Genomic DNA, 21,510 nt, shown 5'->3' on the forward strand with positions numbered 1-21,510 from the left:
AATGTTGGATGAATGAGCACTTGTAGAAGTCTGACTCTCCCCAGCAGTGACACAACTTCTAGCTTTCCCTGCCCTCCCACCCCAGGACATATAAAACTGGGGCATAGAATAAACAAAAATTCCAACTCTGCTCGTCAGCAGGCTGACCTGCTTGTTCCAAGCAACTTTGTGGATTTAAGATTCTGGTTGCCTGCCTGGACTCTTGCCACCTGGCTGCTCTTTGTTTGTACTGAATTCTCAGAGTCTAGGCTCTACTTACTGCCTAGACTGTAATAACAGCAATACAAATAATAATAATGTCCACATTTATTAAGCATTTCTGAGGCTACATTAATTAAGTGTGTGTAATGTTCATGTATTTTTCATTTAGTGGTGCTGGCTAAGGTAACAGGGATAGCATTTCTCAAAGGAGATACTGATATATTTCCATTCTTACACTGTGTTCCATTGGAAACCTCTCTTCTCCCAGGTCTAAGACTGGAGACTTAATGCCCTCAGGTAGGGGGAGGTGGTTTAGTAAGTCAACAGACTTAAAAGTCAGACTCCCACTTAGAATAATCAAAGGTAGGTCAATCAGAGTTAGGTCTGAAGAACTACTGTACAAACAAATGGGAAGCCTTCTTCAGAAGAGGAAGGATGTACTGGCCTCTGAGAAATTTTTAAAAGGAAAAGGCCTATTGAGACAGGGAGGATAAGGAAATAGTTCTACATGTGTGTCCAAACTTTGCTTTCTGGGCTTGGCCTGGAGAGGCTGCAGTGTAATAAACAGGTATTATAAGGAAAGAGGGACCCGAACTCCAAATCCCACCATCTGGATTCCGAGCATGGCCACATCTGAGAGAACTTAGTAGTTCAACACAGTATGGACTAGTGAGTTCCTAAGGATAAATTTTTCTGAGCCCTGCTTACTTTCCTAAATTATGAATGAGACCCAAAGTTTCCTGTGGCCTCCAGAAGGGGGACTCAGAAGCAGTTGGGCTGAGAGCCAAGTGGGCTGCCATGGGGCCAGCTTGGCAAATAGAGATGTAACTTCCCCAGAGTCTAGGGTAGATAGATGGCAGACACACAGACTTAGAGGGTCCACCTTATCAGTGAGAGATGAGCTGAGCTGAGCCAGCCATTAAGAGTTAGCCCTGGCCAGAATGATCTTGGCTTAAATTCATCACCTGTAGGCCATAGGTATACCACAAAGGATACCCACAGCCTACTATCCCTTCTCCTATGCTTCACTCAGGCCACTTACACTAGCCATTTGTTAGGAATTTGAGCAAAAGCTAATTCAAACATCTCCAAGGATGACCTTGCTTCAGGTTCACAGAGAAAACAGGAGCCACCTAGACAGTAGAAGGCAAATTGGATCATTTCTCTCCACCAACACCTTCTCATTGCTCTTAGGTCTCTTAAACTTTTATGTTAAAAATCAAAATCCAGAAAATAGCTTATAAGGAAGGCCCTGCACCACTGGCTTTTTACTCTCTCTGAAGCCTCAACTCCTGCCATTTCCCCCCTTTCTCTGGGACCTGTAGTTTCATGTTAATTTTTACCACAGGGCTATTTTTTAAAATATGCTATTCCTTCTTGAAGAGTAATCTTCCCTCCTGACCTTGGCCTAGTTAATTTCTCTTTGTCTCTCAGAGCCCGACTCTCCCATGGCAAAGCTCTGTAGACCCCCAGATGAGATCAGTCTCCCTCTTAGATACTCTCTCAGCACCCTGAACTTTCTCATAATGCAATGTACTGAGTGAATATATTTATTTAATGCTGCCCAAATAAACCAATAGTCTTATTTCAACTACTTTCACTCAGAATAACAAATTCTCACCTGATTGTATGCACTAACTAAACCACATTACTCCAACAGCTAACTATATATTTTCATATTTTTAAGTATTGGAAAAGTCAACATTTTCTTTCTTTGTCAAGCATCTACTAACCTATATCTGCCTTCAGTGAGATGTGCAGTGTGCACAGAAAGGCACTGGAGAAAAGTCATGTGATATTAGATGGGAAACAGGAAAAAGGAAAGCATAGGAGAGGCATTTCATGAATTATCAAGAACTAAGAATATATTTTATTATTACACATATGTGGTTTTTCTTTTGGCTACCTAAAATCCTGGTCTACTTAAAGCACTGAATTTAACTATCAATAATTCAGATTATTTGTTTAATGCACATTTTTAAGGAAATAAACCTTGAAGATGTAAGTACCCATTATTCTCACTAACTCTTAACCCTTCCTCCATATCAGCCCATCCTGGGTCTCAGCTTGGAGCTCAAAGATCATCTCAGCAGCCCAGCTTTGGCCATCATGTTGGCTGGAGGCCAAAGATTTCCTCAGCTGCCTGTGTCCAGTGGCTGCTGGAATAACATTATCTCAGCTTCAGGAGGTCTATTTCCAGTCCATGAGAGCTAATTAAAAGGAAGGCCTTCGTTTGCCTCTCTGGCAATCCCTGAGCAGCATGAAAGGTCTATGCCACCTTCTCCATTCTAATTTTAGTTCTCCTCAAATGTTTCTTCTCCCTTGCAGAAGAGCATCTTATGCTGCTGTGCACTTAAAAGCTTTTGTTTTCGCTATTTCTCTCATTTGGAAAGAAACACTTTTCCACTTCACTCTTTTTACATTTCCTCCCTCCCATCAGTTTTCTCCAGCAAAAGGTGATGGTTTGAAACTACTAACAAAACTGGAGAAAATTAGTTACCCAGGGTAGTTAACTTCCTTAGCAGAGGCCCAAAGGTGCCAGCCCACAAAATTCTTCATTTACACAGAGCTTTCTGGAAACAACCTTCCATAAAGAGGAAGCATGTTTTATTACTGGTGAGTCTCAGCTTCTTTTCTCCCCGTAATTCATAACACACCTGTCCATGACAATTTCATTGAGGAACTCAGCACTCATAGGTCATTCACTGTGGGCTAAGGCACTGTTTCTCAATCTTTTGTGACTGATACCCTTTACTTTTGATAAACATAAAATTATCACATAGTTTCCTCCCTCTCTGTCTTACCCCACTGAAAAACCACTGTCTTAACTATGTACTCAGCTTACCTACTTGTATATTCAATGGCATTTCATATCCATAACTAAGCTTCCTCATCATAATACCAAATCCATCCTCCAAAGGTCAAGAGAGCCAAAAATCCTTGAGTCATACCTTTGGTCACTTTCATTTTCTCATACCCTACATCAAATCCATCCAAAAAATATGTTGGCTGTACCTTTAAAATAGAACCAAATTTCCACCACTTCTTACTACCTCTGTTTTTAAAAAAACTGTTACTTGAGGGAAGAGAACACTTTGGCAACAATTAGGGGTTCCCAAGAGATTGAAGTACCTTATCAGATGGACTCTCAGTCATTAAAAAGTTTTATACAAGAAGATGCATGGTGGTCAAGAGCCCAGAGCTCCCTGGAGGAGTGATCTTGAATGGAACACCACTCTCAGGGGGCCCTTGGCAGCCAGGGAACAACCTGAGAGGTCTTGGCACTTCAAGGAAAAGTGAGACAAAGTATAGGAGAGGTAAACTCAGGTAAAGTTCATCTATATCACAATTTGTTAAATAAATGGAAATATTTATTTAAATAAGATGAACAGAGATCAATGTAGAAATAACAGTTCTTTATATCAAATATTTCTTCTAAAAAATGTACTGACTTAACTACAGTATTTAAGGCTATTCTGTGCGGGGAGAGGCTAATTCAGCTGTTTATTCCCATGGTTTTAAGACTGTGATTGCTAATAATTAAAACTATTCCTGGTTTCATGTGGGTCCCACTCTCTGAATCCATCTCCTATCATCCCAGCCCACTTCTTTGGTACCTTGACTCCAGCAATCCTCTGACCTCACTGGAATCTCCAATCCAATTATCCTATGGATTTTTCACTGTTACTTGCTCCCTTGTCTTCTTTCTTCTACTTCCCCATCTTAAATTCTATGGTCAAACATTATTCTCATCGCATTCATATTTCCTAGTCCTTCAATCACTTCAAAATACTCAATGGGCAAAACCACAACCTATGTAAAATTCAACTCTCCCAAATGCTCTGCATGTGTGCCCTTCAATCTGAACTAGGCTGCAGAAAAAGATAGAACCACATTGGCAAATCTAACATTAAGTTCAACCTGAACTTTAAATGGGCCCCTAATGCTGCCAGGCAATCATACCATACCCCACTTGTCCATTCACTCTCTCTTTCTCCTTGAACAACTCCTTTATCCCCTCTTCTCTCTCCTCAACCTCCACATCTCCTCCTCCATCTTCATTCTCAACTGATGTTGCTGCTTTATACTTCATAAAGAACATGTAAACTATCAGAAAAGATCTTCCACAGACTCTCACCAAATGAATCCTTTTCCAGCATTTGCACCCATGTTGGAAACATCCTGTGTTTCCAGACACATCATTCCCCATGCTCCTATCTAAAGACCATCTCTTCTCTTGGTTAAAAGAACCCAACCTCTTTTTCTCCTCTTTCATCTTATTTCTCCTTTTTTATTAAAAATTTATTTTAATTTTTTAAATTTCTCCTTTTGAAGAGACTCCTTAAAAAGGTAGTTTATATTTGCACTAAGTTCTCTCCTCCCATTCTTTCCTAAACGCATTATGTTGGGCTTTTGCCCCATTAATTCCAACAAAATTGCTCCTGTCAAGGCCAGCAGTGACCTCCACATTGTTAAACCCACTAGTCAATTCTAACTTAGTGCTAATCCTACTCAACTTATAAGCTACATTTGACAGAGTTGATCATTCCCTCCTTTTATTTTTTTAACATCTTTATTAGAGTATAATTACTTTACAATGGTGTGTTAGTTTCTGCTTTATAACAAAGTGAATCAGCTATACATATACATATATGCCCATATCTCCTCCCTCTTGCATCTCCCTCCCACCAGCCCTATCCCACACCTATAGATGGACACAAAGCACCGAGCTGATCTCCCTGTGCTATGGGGCTGCTTCCCACTAGCTACGTATTTTACATTTGGTAGTGTATATACGTCCATGCCACTCTCTTACTTTTGTCCCAGCTTACCCTTCCCCCTCCCCGCGTCCTCAAGTCCATTCTCTACGTCTGCATCTTTCTTCCTGTCCTGCCCCTAGGTTCATCAGAACCTTTTTTTTTTTTTTTTTTAGATTCCTTATATATGTGTTAGCATACGGAATTTGTTTTCTCTTTCTGACTTACTTCACTCCGTATAACAGTCTCTAGGTCCACCCACCTCAATACAAACAACTCAATTTCATTTCTTTTTATGGCTGAGTAATATTCCAGTGCATATATGTGACACATCTTCTTCACCCATTCATCTGCTGATGGACACTCAGGTTGCTTCCATGTCCTGGCTATTGTAAATAGAGCTGCAATGAACATTGTGGTACATGACTCTTTTTGAACTATGGTTTACTCAGGGTATATGCGCAGTAATGAGATTGCTGGGTCGTATGGTAGTTCTATTTTTAGTTTTATAAGGAACCTCCATAGTGTTCTCCATTGTGGCTGTTATCAATTTACATTTCCACAAACAAGGCAAGAGGGTTCCCTTTTCTCCACACCCTCTCCAGCATTTATTGTTTCTAGATTATTTGATGATGGCCATTCTGACTGGTGTGAGGCGATACCTCATTGTTGTTTTGATTTGCATTTCTCCAATGATTACTGGTGTGGAGGATCCTTTCATGTGTTTGTTGGCAATCTGTATATCCTCTTTGGAGAAATGTCTATTTAGGTCTTCTGCTCATTTTGGATTCAGCTGTTTGTTTTTTGGATATTGAGCTGCATGAGCTGCTTGTATATTTTGGAGATTAATCCTTTGTCCATTGCTTCATTTGCAAATATTTTCTCCCATTTTGAGGGTTGTCTTTTCATCTTGTTTATGGTTTCCTTTCCTGAGCAAAAGCTTTTAAGTTTCATTAGGTCCCATCTGCTTATTTTTGTTTTTACTTGCATTTCTCTAGGAAGTGGGTCAAAAAGGATCTTGCTGTGATTTATGTCATAGAGTGTTCTACCTATGTTTTCCACTAAGAGTTTTATAGTGTCTGGCCTTAAATTTAGGTCTTTAATCCATTTTGAGTTATTTTTGTGTATGGTGTTATGAAGTGTTCTAACTTCATTATTTTACATGTAGTTGTCCAGCTTTCCCAGCACCACTTATTGAAGAGGCTGTCTTTTCTCCATTGTATATTCTTGCTCCTTTATCAAAGATAAGGTGACCATATGTGCATGGGTTTATCTCTGGGCTTTCTATCCTGTTCCATTGATCAATATTTCTCTGTCTTGATTACTGTCTTGATTACTGTAGCTTTGTAATGCAGTCTGAAGTCAGGGACCTGATTCCTCCAGCTCCGTTTTTTTTTTTTCTCAAGATTGCTTTGGCTATTTGGGGTCTTTGGGTTTCCATACAAATTCTGAAATATTTTGTTCTAGTTCTGTGAAATATGCCATTGGTAGTTTGATAGGGATTGCATTGAATCTGTAGATTGCTTTGGGTAGTAGAGTCATTTTCACAATGTTGATTCTTCCAATCCGAGAACATGGTGTATCTCTCCATCTGTTTCTATCATCTTTAATTTCTTTCTTCAGTATCTTATAGTTTTCTACATACAGGTCTTTTGTCCGTTGAGGTAGGTTTCTTCCTAAGCAGTTTATTCTTTTTGTTGCAGTGGTAAAGGGGAGTGTTCCCTTAATTTCTCTTTCAGATATTTCATCGTTAGTGTATAGGAATGCAAGAGAGTTCTGTGCATTAACTTTGTATCCTGCTACTTTACCAAATTCATTGATTGGCTCTAGTAGCTTTCTGGTAGCATCTTTAGGATTCTTTATGCATAGTATCATGTCATCTGCAAACAGTGACAGCTTTACGTCTTCTTTTCTGATTTGGATTCCTTTTATTTCTTTTTCTTCTCTGATTGCTGTGGCTAAAATTTCCAAAACTATGTTGAATAATAGTGGAGAGAGTGGGCAACCTTGTCTTCTTCCTGATAGTGGAAATGGTTTCAGTTTTTCACCATTGAGAATGATGTTGGCTGTGGGTTTGTCATATATGGCCTTTATTATGTTGAGGTAAGTTCCCTGTATGTCTACTTTCCGGAGGCTTTTTATCATAAATCGGTGTTGAATTTTGTCAAAAGCTTTTTATGCATCTATTGAGATGATCATATGGTTTTTATTCTTCATTTTGCTAATACGGTGTATCACATTGATTGATTTGCGTATACTGAAGAATCCTTGCATTCCTGGGATAAACCCCACTTGATCATGGTGTATGATCCTTTTAATGTGCTGTTGGATTCTGTTTGTTAGTATTTTGTTGAGGTTTTTTGCATCTATGTTCATCAGTGATATTGGCCTGTACTTTTCTTTTCTGTGACATCTTTGTATCGTTTTGGTATCAGGGTGATGGTAGCCTCGTAGAACGTGTTTGAGAGCATTCATACACCTGTTATATTTTGGAAGAATCTGAGAAGGATAGGTGTTAGCTCTTCTGTAAGTTTTTGATAGAATTCGCCTGTGAAGTCATCTGTTCCTGGGCTTTTGTTTGTTGGAAGATTTTTAATCACAGTTTCAATTTCAGTCCTTGTGATTGGTCTGTTTATATTTTCTATTTCTTCCTGGTTCAGTCTCGGAAGGTTGTGCTTTTCTAAGAATTTGTCCATTTCTTCCAGGTTGTCCAATTTATTAGCATATAGTAGCTTATAGTAATCTCTCATGATCCTTTGTATTTCTGCAGTGTCAGTTGTTACTTCTCCTTTTTCATTTCTAATTTTACTGATTTGAGTCTTCTCCCTTTTTTTTCTTGATAAGCCTGGCTAATGGTTTATCAGTTTTGTTTATCTTCTCAAAAAACCAGCTTTTAGTTTTATTGATCTTTGCGATTGTTTCCTTCATTTCTTTTTCTTTTATTTCTGATTTGACCTTTATGATTTCTTTCCTTCTGCTAACTTTGGGTTTTCTTGTTCTTCTTTTTCCAATTGCTGTAGTTATAAGGTTAGGTTGCTTGTTTAAGATGCTTCTTGTTTCTTGGGGTAGGACTGTATTGCTATAAACTTCTGTCTTAGGACTGCTTTTGCTGCATTCCATAAGTTTTGGGTCATCGTGTTTTCACTGTCATTTGTTTCTAGGTATTTTTGATTTCCTCTTTGATTTCTTCAGTGATCTCTTGGTTATTTAGCAGTGTATTGTTTAGCCTCCATGTGTTTGTATTTTTTACAGATTTTTTTCCCTGTAATTGACATCTAGTCTCATAGCATTGTGGTTAGAAAAGATACTTGATACGATTTCAATTTTCTTAAATTTACCAAGGCTTGATTTGCGACCCAAGATATGATCTATCCTGGAGAATGCTCCATGAGCACTTGAGAAGAAAGTGTATTCTCTTGTTTTCAGATGGAATGTCCTATAAATATTAATTAAGTCCATCTTGTTTAATGTATCATTAAAGTTTGTATTTCCTTATTTATTTTCATTTTTGATGATCTGTCCATTGGTGAAAGTGGGGTGTTAAAATCCCCGACTATGTCTGTGTTACTGTCGATTTCCCCTTTTATGGCTGTTAGTATTTGCCTTATGTATTGAGGTGCTCCTATGTTGGGTGCATAAATATTTACAATTGTTATATCTTCTTCTTGGATTGATCCCTTGATCATTATGTAGTGTCCTCCTTTGCCTCTTGTTATAATCTTTATTTTAAAGTCTATTTTGTCTGATATGAGAATTGCTACTCCCACTTTCTTTTGATTTTCATTTGCATGGAATATCTTTTTCCATCCCCTCACTTTCAGTCTGTGTGTGTCCCTAGGTCTGAAGTGGGTCTCTTATAGACAGCATGTATACAGGTCCTGTTTTGGTATCCATTCATCCAGTCCGTGTCTTCTGGTTGGAGCATTTAATCCATTTACATTTAAGGTAATTATCGATATGTATGTTCCTATTACCATTTTCTTAACTGTGTTGGGTTTGTCATTGTAGGTTACTTCCTTCTCTTGTGTTTCCTGCCTAGAGATGTTACTTTAGCATTTGTTGTAAAGCTGGTTTGGTGGTGCTGAATTCTCTTAGCTTTTGCTTGTCTGTAAAGCTTTTTTTTTTTTTTTTTTTTTTTGCGGTATGCGGGCCTCTCACTGTTGTGGCCTCTCCCGTTGCGGAGCACAGGCTCCGGACGCACAGGCTCAGTGGCCATGGCTCACGGGTCCAGCCGCTCCGCGGCATGTGGGATCTTCCCGGACCGGGGCACAAACCCGTGTCCCCTGCATCGGCAGGCAGACTCTCAACCACTGCGCCACCAGGGAAGCCCTGTAAAGCTTTTAATGTCTCCGTCGAATCTGAATGAGATCCTTGCTGGGAAGAGTAATCTTGGTTGTAGGTCTTTCCCTTTCCTCACTTTAAATATGTCCTGCCACTCCCTTCTGGCTTGCAGAGTTTCTGCTGAAAGATCAGCTGTTAACCTTATGGGGATTCCATTGTATGTTATTTGTTTATTTTTCCTTGCTGCTTTTAATATTTTTTCTTTGTATTTAATTTTTGATAGTTTGATTAATATGTGTCTTGGTGTGTTTCTCTTTGGATTTATCCTGTATGGGACTTGCTGTGCTTCCTGGATTTGATTGACTGTTTCCTTTCCCACATTAGCGAAGTTTTCAACTCTAATCTCTTCAAATATTTTCTCAGTCCTTTTCTTTTTCTCTTCTTTTTCTGGAACCCCTATAATTCAAATGTTGGGGCATTTAATGTTTTCTCAGAGGTCTCTGAGGTTGTCCTCAATTCTTTTCATTCTTTTCTCTTTATTCTGCTCTGTGGTAGTTATTTCCACTATTTTATCTTCCAGGTCATTTATCTGTTCTTCTGCCTCAGTTATTCTGCTATTGATTCCTTCTAGAGAATTTTTAATTTCATTTATTGTGTTGTTTATCATTGTTTGTTTGCTCTTTAGTTCTTCTAGGCCCTTGTTAAACATTTCTTGTATTTTCTCCATTCTATTTCCAAGATTTTGGATCATCTTAACTATCATTATTCTGAATTCTTTTCCAGGTAAACTGCCTGTTTCCTCTTCATTCTTTTGGTCTGGTGGTTGTTGCCTTGCTCCTTCATCTGCTGTGTGTGTCTTTGTCTTCTCATTTTGCTTCACTTACTGTATTTGGCGTCTCCTTTTTGCAGGCTGCAGGTTCGTAGTTTCCATTGTTTTTGGTGTCTGCCCCCAGTGGGTAGGATTGGTTCAGTGGGTTGTGTAGGCTTCCTGGTAGAGGGTAGAGGGTACTGGTGCCTGTATTCTGGTGGATGAGGCTGGATCTCATCTTTCTGGTGGGCAGGACCGCATCCGGTGGTGTATTTTCGGATGTCTGTGAACTTCCTATGATTTTAGGCAGCCTCTCTGCTAATGGGTGGGGTTGAGTTCCTGTCTTGCTAGATGATTCGCACAGGGTGTCCAGCACTGTATGTTGCTGGTCGTTGAGTGGATCTGGGTGTTAGTATTGAGATGGAGATCTCTGGGAGAACTTTTGCCATTTGGTATTATGTGGAGCCAGGTGGTCTCTGGTGGACCAGTGTCCTGAACTTGGCTTTCCCACCTTAGAGGCTCAGGACTGATACCCAGCCGGAGCACCAAGACCCTGTCAGCCAGACGGCTCAGAAGAAAAGGGAGAAAAAAAAATGAAAGAAAGAAAGAAGAAGAGAGAAAGGGGGGCGAGGGAGGGAGCAAGGAAGGGAGGGAGGAAGGAAGGATGGGAGAAAGAAAGAAAATGAAATAAAATAAAATAAGTTCATTAAAATAAAAAAATTATTAAAAATTAAAAATTAAAAAAAGAAAGCAAAGAAAGAAGAGAGCAACCAAACCAAAAAACAAAGCTACCAATGATAACAGGCATTAAAAGCTACACACACACACACACACACAAAAACCGGACAGACAGAACCCTAGGACAAATGTTAAAGCAAAGCTATACAGACAAAATCACACAAAGAAGCATACATATACACACTCACAAAAGAGAAAATGGAAAAAATATAAATATATAAAAAATAGGGCTTCCCTGGTGGCGCAGTGGTTGAGAGTCCGCCTGCCACTGCAGGGGATATCAGTTCATGCCCCAGTCCAGGAAGATCCCACATGTCGCGGAGTGGCTGGGCCCGTGAGCCATGGCTGCTGAGCCTGCGCGTCAGGAGCCTGTGCTCCGCAATGGGAGAGGCCACAACAGTGAGAGGGCTGTGTACCGCAAAAACATAAAATAAAATAAAAAGGAAGAGAGCAACCAAATCAATAAACAAACCTACCAATGATAATAAACTCTAAATACTAAACTAAGATAAACACAAAACTAGAAACAAATTAGCCGTAGAAAGCAAACCCCAAGTCTACAGTTGCTCCCAAAGTCCACTGCCTCAGTTTTGGGATGATTCATTGTCTATTCAGGTATTCCACAGGTGCAGGGTACATCAAGTTGATTGTGGAGATTTAATCCGCTGCTCCTGAGGCTGCTGGGAGAGATTTTCCTTTCTCTTCTTTGTTCACCCACCTCCTGGGTTTCAGCTTTGGATTTGGCCTCACCTCTGCATGTATGTCGCCTGAGGGCGTCTGTTCCCCACCCAGACAGGAAGGGGTTAAAGTAGCAGCTGATTAGGGGGCTCTGGTTCAGTGAGGCCAGGGGGAGGGAGGGGTATGGAATGCAGGTCAAGCCTGTGGCGGCAGAGGCCAGTGTGACGTTGCAACAGCCTGAGGCACACCGTGTATTCTCCCGGGGAAGTTGTCCCTGGATCACGGGACCCTGGCAGTGGTGGGCTGCACAGGCTCCTGGGAGGGGAGGTGTGGATAGTGTCCTGTGCTTCCACACAGGATTCTTGGTGGATGCAGCAGCAGCGTTAGCGTTTCATGCCTGTGCCTGGTGTCCACGCTGATAGCCGTGGCTCGTGCCTGTCTCTGGAGCTCGTTTAGGCGATGGCTTGAATCTCCTCTTCTCACACACCCCAAAACAATAGTCTCCTGACTCTTAGGAAGTTACAAGTTTTTCCCGGACTGCCTCCTGCTAGCTGTGGTGCACTAGCTCCTTTCAGGCTGTGTTCATGCAGCCAACCCCAGTCCTCTCCCTAGGATCTGACCTCTGAAGCCCGAGCCTCAGCTCCCAGCCCCCACCCGCCCCAGCAGGTGAACAGACAAGCCTCTCAGGCTGGTGAGTGCTGGTCGGCACCAATCCTCTGTTTGGGAATCTCTCTGCTTTGCCTTCTTCACCCTTGTTGCTGTTTTCTCCTCCATGGCTCCAAAGATTCCCCCCAACCCACTCCCTGTTTCCACCAGAGAAGGAGCTTCCTAGTGTGTGGAAACTTTTGTGCCTTCACAGCTCCCTTCCAGAGGTGCAGGTCCATCCCTATTCTTTTGTCTCTGTTTTTCCTTTTTTCTTTTGCCCTACCCATGTATGTGGGGAGTTTCTTGCCTTTTGGGAAGTCTGAGGTCTTCTGCCAGGCTTCAGTAGGTGTTCTGTAGGTGTTGTTCCACATGTAGATGTATTTTTGATGTATTTGTGGGGAGGAAGGTGATCTCCACGTCTTACTCCTCTGCCACCTTGAATGTCCCCTCCCATTCCCTCCTTCTTAGTAACTTTCTTCATCTAAATTCATAACACAGCACTCACCAGAAGATGTCCTCCTACCTTGTTCCTTCTCACACTCCTTTGCTGTTGTCGCCTTTTATCACCTCTTTCATCAAGCTCAGGTTTCAGTCCTCTATCTACACTTACTCCATATCATCTACGTAATGATAATGTTCACATTTTTTGTCTTCAGACTGAAACTTCAGCTGCCTACTTGACACAGCTATTCAGATATCTAACAGGTATCTCAAACTTAAAATGAACTCCTGGTAGAAAAGGAGTTCATTCCCACCTACACTGTTGGTGGGGAATCCAAGTTGGTATAGCCACTATGGAGAACTATATGGAGGTTCCTCAGAAAACAAAAAATAGTTACCATATGATCCAACAATCCCATTCCTGGGCATACATCCAGACAAAACTCTAATTCAAAAAGATACATGCACCCCTATGTTCATAGCAGCACTATTCACAATAGCCAAGACATGGATAAAACCAAAATGTCCATCAACAGATGAATGGATAAAGAAGATGTGGTACTTATATACAACAGAATACTATTCAGCCATAAAAAAGAACAAAATAATGCCATTTGCAGGAACATGGATGCAAATAGAGATGATCATACTAAGTGAAGTAAGTCAGAGAGAAAGACAAATACCATATGATATCATTTATATGTGGAATATAAAATATGACACAAATGAATCTATCTATGAAACACAAACAGACTCACAGACATAGAAAACAGACTTGTGACTGCCAAGGGGGAGGGGTTTTGGGGGGGGAGGGATGGGGTGGGAGGTTAATTTTAGTAGATGTAAGCTATTATATATAGAATAGATAAACAACAAGGTCCTACTGTATACCACAGAGAACTATATTCAATATCCTATGATAAACCATAATGGAAAAGAATGAATCACTTTGCTATACAGCAGAAATTAACACAACACTGTAAATCAACTATACTTCAATTTAAAAAAATGAACTGGTATTTCTCCCTGTTCACAAAATCTGCCCTTCCCAGGACCTGTCTCATGTTAGATGACAGTAAAAATGATTTTTACAATTGTTTAGGACAAAAATCTTGCAGTTTTCCTTAATTCTTCTCTTTTTCTCATGCACTACATCTACTCTATCATGAAATCCTATAGGCCCAATCTTAAAAGATACATCCAACATCCCTCAATTTCTCTCTACCTCCACTGCTTCGCCTTTGACCTGAGCTGACTTCTTCTCTCATCTTAATGCAATGCTACAATAACCTCCTACTGGCCTTCCTGCTTTCACATGTATCCTCCTTCTCCAGTCCATTCTCAACACAAGATTTGAAGTAATTTTCATAAAATAGAAGTTACATCATGTCACTCTCCTGAAAGCCCTGAAATGACTCTCCATTTCACTCTGAGTAAAAGCCAAAGTTCTTAAAATGGCCTATGTTAGGTCCTACATGACCCATCCCTCTCTTCCTTCTCATCTAAAAATATTCCATATTTCAAAGAATGGCAGTCAGATTTGACTCATCTGCTTAAGCAAGAAACTTTAGAGCTTTCCTTGAACTTTTCTTCCTCACCATCACACCTTTGATCAGTTGCCATGACCTGTTGATTACTCTTTCCTTGTATCTCTCAAATCCATTTATATTTTCCATTGCTTCTCCCTACCTCCCTACTTCCAATCTCATCTCAACTCAAATCTACCTGCTACATATTAATACTAAGGTGATGTTTCTAGTTAAATGCTAACCCATTCATATCATCCAAGTCTGTCTACCTCCAAAGGTCTCCCCCTTTACCCACCTTTTTCTGATGATTCTTAAGTGATACTTAGATTACATAATATGTTGCCTAACAAGTAGGAAGCTTTAATTATAATTCAGGCTACTTTTGAAATGGCTCTCTGTTATAATAAATTCATTGGGTCACTTATTCGAAGTGTTTTGCAGCATACAATTCGTTTGTGAGGTTGTTATATATTAGTCTTTGTTCTATTAACACTTGACATTTTTATAAAGATTAATTTTTTGTGCATGCAATCATTTATAAAATAAACAGTAGATTTACCCATTTATTTAGATTATACTTTTAAGTCAAGAAAAAGTCAGCCACCTTGGCATGAGTACAGATGTACAGTAGGCTCTTCTTATCTTAAAACTACTATAGATTTCAAACAAAATAATATTAAGGAAGAAAAAATAATATTAAACAATAATGATAATACTAAGTAAGAATATTAATTTTCATAGCTTCCAAAATGCTTCACATAAATAAGCTCATTTATTACTACAACTACCCAAAGAGTAGATATTATTTCCCCTTTTCAGAGGAGCAAATTAAAGATCAGAGAAGTTAAGTGATTTGATGGAAAATATCTAGCAAATCAGTGACAGAACTGACTCAGGAACTTGTTCTCTTTCATTATATACCATGCGCTAATGCCTTTATATTCAGGTGCTTAAATAGAATATATAACAAACCATCTAAGTGTAAGATAATGAAATGCTACTTTTTAAAGCAGATAAATGCCCACCTTAAACATTTTATTTTGTGAAATTAAAAGTTTTACTTTTCAATGTAAAACAACTCAGCATTGTCCTTCCACATTATTTCTAAATATCAGTCTATTCTAAAATTTTTGATGTAACATGGAGGTGGCATATTACATTAAGAAACCATAGTAACATACTATTCGAAACCATTTCAACTGTTAAAAGGTTAGATTTTGGTTCTGTTTAAAGGTCAGACCTGAAAATATGATGATGATTACATTTCTCCACACATTTTGGGTGGTACCATTAAAGTCCTGGCATGAAATCACTATCTTTAATATCTAACTACTGAAAGGCCATTAGTGTATTCAAAAAGAATATTATACCACACTCTGACAAAAATGGTAAGCCTCTACGTTGCCACACATGTAGGTGAACGAAAAACACAATGAGATTTATATGAAGATTCCTCTTAAGTCCCCTAACTCATAAGGGCTTTGGTTTTAAAAGCTCAAAAATATAGCTGCATAAACGAACTACTTTACCTGTATGGCCAGTTCCCTCGTTCTTGACTTCTGTGGTTGCCACAGAAGAGGTGGGTGGACTAAGAGGAAGGCTGGAAGTAAAGCTTGTACACCCTGTAGATGTGTTGATTTCAAAATATTCTTGGCCGTGATTCATTCGATGAAAATCCAGAGAAGACACAATAGATGTTCGTTGTTTAGGCTAAAATAAATGAGTATGATGAGAGTATTAATATGATCATGTTCATCTTCAGCCCAATCTCCCCATCAATTTAATCTAAGTGATTTTTTGCAGTTAAACTGGCTGTTTTTTATATATAAAATATACTTGTGCTTTACAGAGAGACATTAAATAATCCCTCGATTAGTTAAATAATAAAAAATTGTTTAATGAAAAAATATCATGGCATAGTTGATAAAATAAGTTAGACTTTTTGTTAGATTTTCCCAGAAGACTGCAAAAATACAGTGCGCAGAATTTCTCTTAATGATCAATTCAGAATGTTGCAATTTTGAGTCACCTTTCATTCAACGAATACTTATTAAGGACTTGGCATTTGTAGACTCTGAGGATATAGAATCTAATAATAAAAGGGCCCTTACAACACTGAAACATAATTAAGGCAGTTCCATTTTTTTAAATTCTCTATATAGTCCAAGGAATTGGTGGCATTAGATATTGTCCCCAAGTACCATATGCTGGAATTTTATCATTAGAATTAAGTAAAGTTGTATAGAACATTTTCCAGGATCTAAGAATCTACTTGGTATTTGTAGTGGAGTTTGATTTTCTTTTTTAAGGATTTAAATTAATCCCCAAATAGCAAGAAAAGTCAATTTAAACACAAAAGGCAAAGTCATGGAGTAACAGCATATATAATCTATACCCTTTATCAGTAATGGATTGTTCCCTATAGCAGTTTTCTGGTTTTTTTCACAATTTTAATTATATTCACCTTTTTTTTCCTGCTTAGCAGAGCTTCAAACATCATCCTTCAGAAAAGCTGCAGTCTTTTTGGCTCTCAGGACTGTGCACATTTCCTAAGAATTAATCCAAGTTTTCTTACTTTTTATTCCTCTTATTCATATTAATGAAATATTAACAATCTCTTGTAATACTTGATAAGAGATTAACCACAATCTCTTTGTAATAGAGTTTATTGTACTTTACTTTCCCCAAAGTACAATAAACTTTTGGTTTACTAACACTTTCACTGCCCTAAAATACTTGCTAATTTTATCACTGAATTCCACAATTATTTTCCTGCAGAATATTCAAGTTACCCTGTCTCTTCCAGCTCATCATGTTTTTTTTAAAAAAGTACATATCACTTAGTCTATAATCTAAAATAGACAATGACATTGAAATGTATTTTACAGTTTTTTTTATATAAGGTGTGCAGATTATCATAATATCCTTCATACTTTCACCACTGCACTATTTTTATGGGAGAGGTTGAAAGGCATATATATTGTTACACAAGAGGGTAAGTCATTTATTATTAAGACAGATGAACTCAGTAATGAAATTCAAATTAGTACCCACATAGGACTCAGTTGCTTTTGAAGTATGAAAGACTGGGGTTCAATGTCAGACTTGGTTTCTCATGAAATGTCTCTCCTTGGGGGTACTGAATCTCAATTCATATTCAATGTTCTTTCTACTAGACTATATAACAGCAATTAAAAGGCAAGGAATATGACACTGGCTGCAATGGAAACACAGGTATGTCCATCATTGTGGTTTTGTTTCATTGTGTTGTGTTTTGCTTTTGTTTCACTTTGTATAAAGGCAACAGACCAGATTTATATAATGTTCCTTCTCATAAACATTACAAGGATCAAGCCAACTGATATGATATGTATGACTCCTTTACTTATGTGTCTTAAATACATGTTTCTGAACCTTGACCACCCAACGTTTTAAATGCATGAAAAGCGCAATTTGTTATGCAATCATGAAAGCAAACAAACTATTCTTCTGCATTAATTCATTCTACAAATATTTGCTGAATGTATACTAAATTGTGGATACCTTGGTAAGCAGTATGATAGGAATAAAATGAGTAAGCCATTGTCCCTCTTCTCCAGGTGATTATAGACTTGAAGTGGGAGGAGGGATGGTGCATGAGGGAAGAGACAAGCAATCCAAGGATTATGTGTCAGTATAGTATAGTAGAGTGATAAGCATTATGATAAGTGGACACAAAATATAAAAGGTGAACCTCTACTCTACAGAGGGGATTAGGAAAGGCTTCCACAAGCAGGTGATTGATGGCTGAGTTGATTCTTGATGAAGCAGAGGTGGTAGGCAAACAAAAGAGGTTGGGGAGAAGGAAAGTGCAAACTGCAAACAGTTCAGTATGGCTGTGGAGCAGAGTATGCGAAGGTAGTGATGGGTTCAAGCCGTGAGATATTGGATGTTGCAGGGGGACAAATCATAAAGGGCTCTAATGCCATGTTAAGCAGTTTGGTCTTTAACCTAAATATTTTAAGGAACCACTGGATGATTTCTAAGCAAGAGGATTTCATAGTTGGGCTTGTATTTCAGTAAAATCATTTTAGCAGTTTAGAGAATGAACAGGTAAGGGCAGAATTTGAGGAAAGGAGACTAATTAGGAGGATGTTACAGAATTCCAGCCAAGACATAATGGGGTCCCGAGGTAAAGCAGCTGCAACAGTGTTGGAGATAGCAGATGTTTTTAGGAGATGCTAATGTGGTTATAGCTCTTTAGATGTTGGCGTCTGATTGGATGTGTAGGTTGATTTTAAGGGAGGAGTCTAGGGTGACTCATAGATTTCTCGATTGGGTAGATGTTAAATGATAAGGTTATTTTTGCGGGAAATACAAATGTATACACTCCTATACCAGAAGTACACAAGATATATGCTTGGATGCTATCGGGACTCAGAATAGACTTCTTAGTCTATACGGTTATGCAAATCTACATGATATTTCCCTTTCTTTCATTGAACAGAGTACTATGATCTCACTGTATCATAGCTTCAAATAACATATCTGGAGGAAGGGAGACAGGCTAATGGAAATTCTAAAGGGAAGAAACCATTGATCAGTGATCATCTGACCTCATTCTTATTTGCTTCTTCAGAACTGCCTATAGGTTATCATTAGCCAGCTTCAGGAACATTGAGGCAGTGAGGAGTCATTGCCCAAAGTTCTCTAAGCATCTGAGATGATGAAAAATGAGAATCATTATATGTTAGTCATGCTCTAAGAAAGGGATCAGCAAACTATGGCCTATGGTCGAAATCCGGCCTGCTTCCTGTTTATGAATATAAAGTTTTATTGGAATACTATGTTCATTCATTCACTTATTGTCTATGACTGCTCTCAACACTACAATGATAGATTTGAGAAGTTGTGACACAGGCCATATTATCCACAACACCTAAAATATTTTCTGTCTGGTTCTTTAGAGAAAACGTTGGCCAACCCGTTTTAAGGGATCATTTTACACATCATTTTAGTGCTCAACAAAACCACAAGCTAGGTTCTCTTTTATTTCCCAGCCTTATGTGCATTTAGGTTGAGGCCATGTAACTGACTGATTGACCTGTTAGTAGAAGTGAGCCTTCATCCCTCTCTTACTCTCCAGATGATGTAGTTGCAAGATGAAGGAGGGTCATTCAACCCAAATTGGGCTTTATGAGAAGTTGAAATAAACATCCTTTATGTTAAACTATTGAGATTCTGGGTTTGTCTGTGGTGGCCCTAGAACCACTTATCCTAACTAGCACAGAATGCAGTGGCTCACTTAAATGATTTACTCACGATTACATAAGTAGTTAGCACGAAGGGCTTAGATTGGAAGGAACGTTCATGTATTCAAACCTAGAAACAAGTAGATGGTGCCTCAAAACACGAAGGACAGAGGCAGAATTAAAAAGAGGTATGTGGGGGCTTCCCTGGTGGCGCAGTGGTTGAGAATCCGCCTGCCAATGCAGGGGACACGGGTTCGATCCCTGGTCCAGGAAGATTCCACATGCCGCAGAGCAACTAAGCCCGTGAGCCACAACTACTGAGCCCATGTGCCGCAACTACTGAAGCCCATGCACCTAGAGCCCATGCTCCGCAATGAGAAGCCACCGCAATGAGAAGCCTGCGCACTGCAACAAAGAGTAGCCCCTGCTCGCCGCAACTAGAGAAAGCCCGCGTGCAGCAGTGAAGACCCAACACAGCCAAAAATAAATAAATAAATAAAATAAAAATTTATTTTAAAAAAAGAGGTATCTGTGTGGGGAAATAATAGCAATGGGAGAAAAGAATAAAGAGATGGTAGTGGTATTAAAAATGGAGATAAGGGCTTCCCTGGTGGCGCAGTGGTTGAGAGTCCGCCTGCCGATGCAGGGGACACGGGTTCGTGCCCCGATCCCGGAAGATCCCACATGCCGCGGAGCGGCTGGGCCCGCGAGCCATGGCCGCGGAGCCTGTGTGTCCGGAGCCTGTGCTCCGCAACGGGAGAGGCCACAGCAGTGAGAGGCCCGCGTACAGCAAAAAAAAAAAAAATAAATAAAAAAAATAAAAATGGAGATAAAAGAGGATGGGTCTGGAATATTTGCTTAAACTTTCATTTTAATATATTCTATTTTTAAAAAACTATTCTGATGGAATCCTGCTAAGTCATTCAGTATAAGAAAAAAAAAGTGTTTTCACAAATTCACTGAAATTACAAGTGGAATTTGCCAAGTTTTAATGTGTAAGATAAGTGGGGCCTTTAAAATATCTCCCCTGCCTCCGTGGTCCAGCACTCATATCTCCCTAGCTTCCAAAGGAATTGCTCCCACACATATTTACTTAACTAGAGATAGCAAACTATAGATCATGGGCCAAACCCAGGCTTCTGACTACTTTTGTAAAGCATGTGAGCTAAGAATATTTTTTACATCTTTTAATGGTTGAAAAAAATGGAAAAATAATATTAGTGACAGGTGAAAATTATATAAAACCCAAATTGCAATGTTTATAAATAAAGTTTTATCAGAACGTAGTCAGGCTCATTCACTTATATTTCATGTGATTGTAGCAGAGCTGAATAGTTGCAGCAGAGACCATATGACTCACAAAGCCTAAACTATTTTATTCTCTGGTCCCATACAGAAAAGGTCAGTGATCCCTGCTATGCAGTGATTAGGGAATATCTCTGAGGACCTGAAACTGAGTAGATACGTGAATGATTGTGAGTCAAGGCTAGCTACATGGAGTTGCTGGACACAGTACAACATGGAAATGTGGGGCTCTTTGTTCCAAGAGCAGGGAAAAAAGTTTTTCCTTTATTCCATGGTCTCTCTCTAGAACTGTCATGGTGCTTCTATTTGCCACTTACTGTTGCATTCCCTTGGGCACAGGGGCACTTACAGGATGAGAGGAGACCCTCACAGACACCCAGGGGTTTTGCCCTGCAACTCAGTACATACACTCAATCTTGACCATCCCCACACTCAGGGTCTCAGTGCTGTATCAGCAGTTGGTGGGCTGGCTGGGAGCACTAGGGTTGGGGGGTCAGGTGGCCAAGAATCCTACCTAGTAATATGGGGAGATGGCAGGAGCTGGGACCACAGATGAGCCAAGGCTCCAAGCCCCAGCACATGCTCCATTTTCCCACAGACTTCACTTACAAAATTAAACCCCATGCATAGGGCCCTTCTTAGCGTGGGGCCTATTGAGACTGCACTGGTCCCACATCAATGAAGCCAGTGCCATCTTAGTTATTACCTTAAAGGGACTAATGTGTGAATTTACTGGTGTCACATACAGGATAGCACACATCCTCTACCCTTATTTTGGATTATCTTCATCAGTCAGAACCAAGTTCCTAAGAATATCTTTATGCTGTATCAAAATATAAATGAAATATAACATTCTGATGCAATACTAAGAATTTCATGACATTACTGAAACCCAG

At 39.4% G+C, this 21,510-nt stretch overlaps 1 protein-coding gene across 7 annotated transcripts in view; it reads right to left on the reverse strand.

Moving 5' to 3' along the window:
* ANKS1B (ankyrin repeat and sterile alpha motif domain containing 1B) overlaps positions 1-21,510 on the reverse strand; it is a gene marked incomplete at both ends in the record, with an annotated part of 1,184,520 nt that overhangs the window by 619,006 nt on the left and 544,004 nt on the right. For all 7 annotated transcript variants that reach the window (XM_082634609.1, XM_082634606.1, XM_082634608.1 and 4 more), the window contains one exon: positions 15,608-15,788. In XM_082634609.1, coding sequence (XP_082490735.1) covers positions 15,608-15,788 — 181 coding nt within the window. The remainder of the gene's footprint in view (positions 1-15,607; positions 15,789-21,510) is intronic.

Source organism: Mesoplodon mirus, assembly GCF_964341445.2.
Source record: "Mesoplodon mirus genome assembly, chromosome: 11".
Lineage (NCBI taxonomy): Eukaryota > Metazoa > Chordata > Mammalia > Artiodactyla > Ziphiidae > Mesoplodon > Mesoplodon mirus.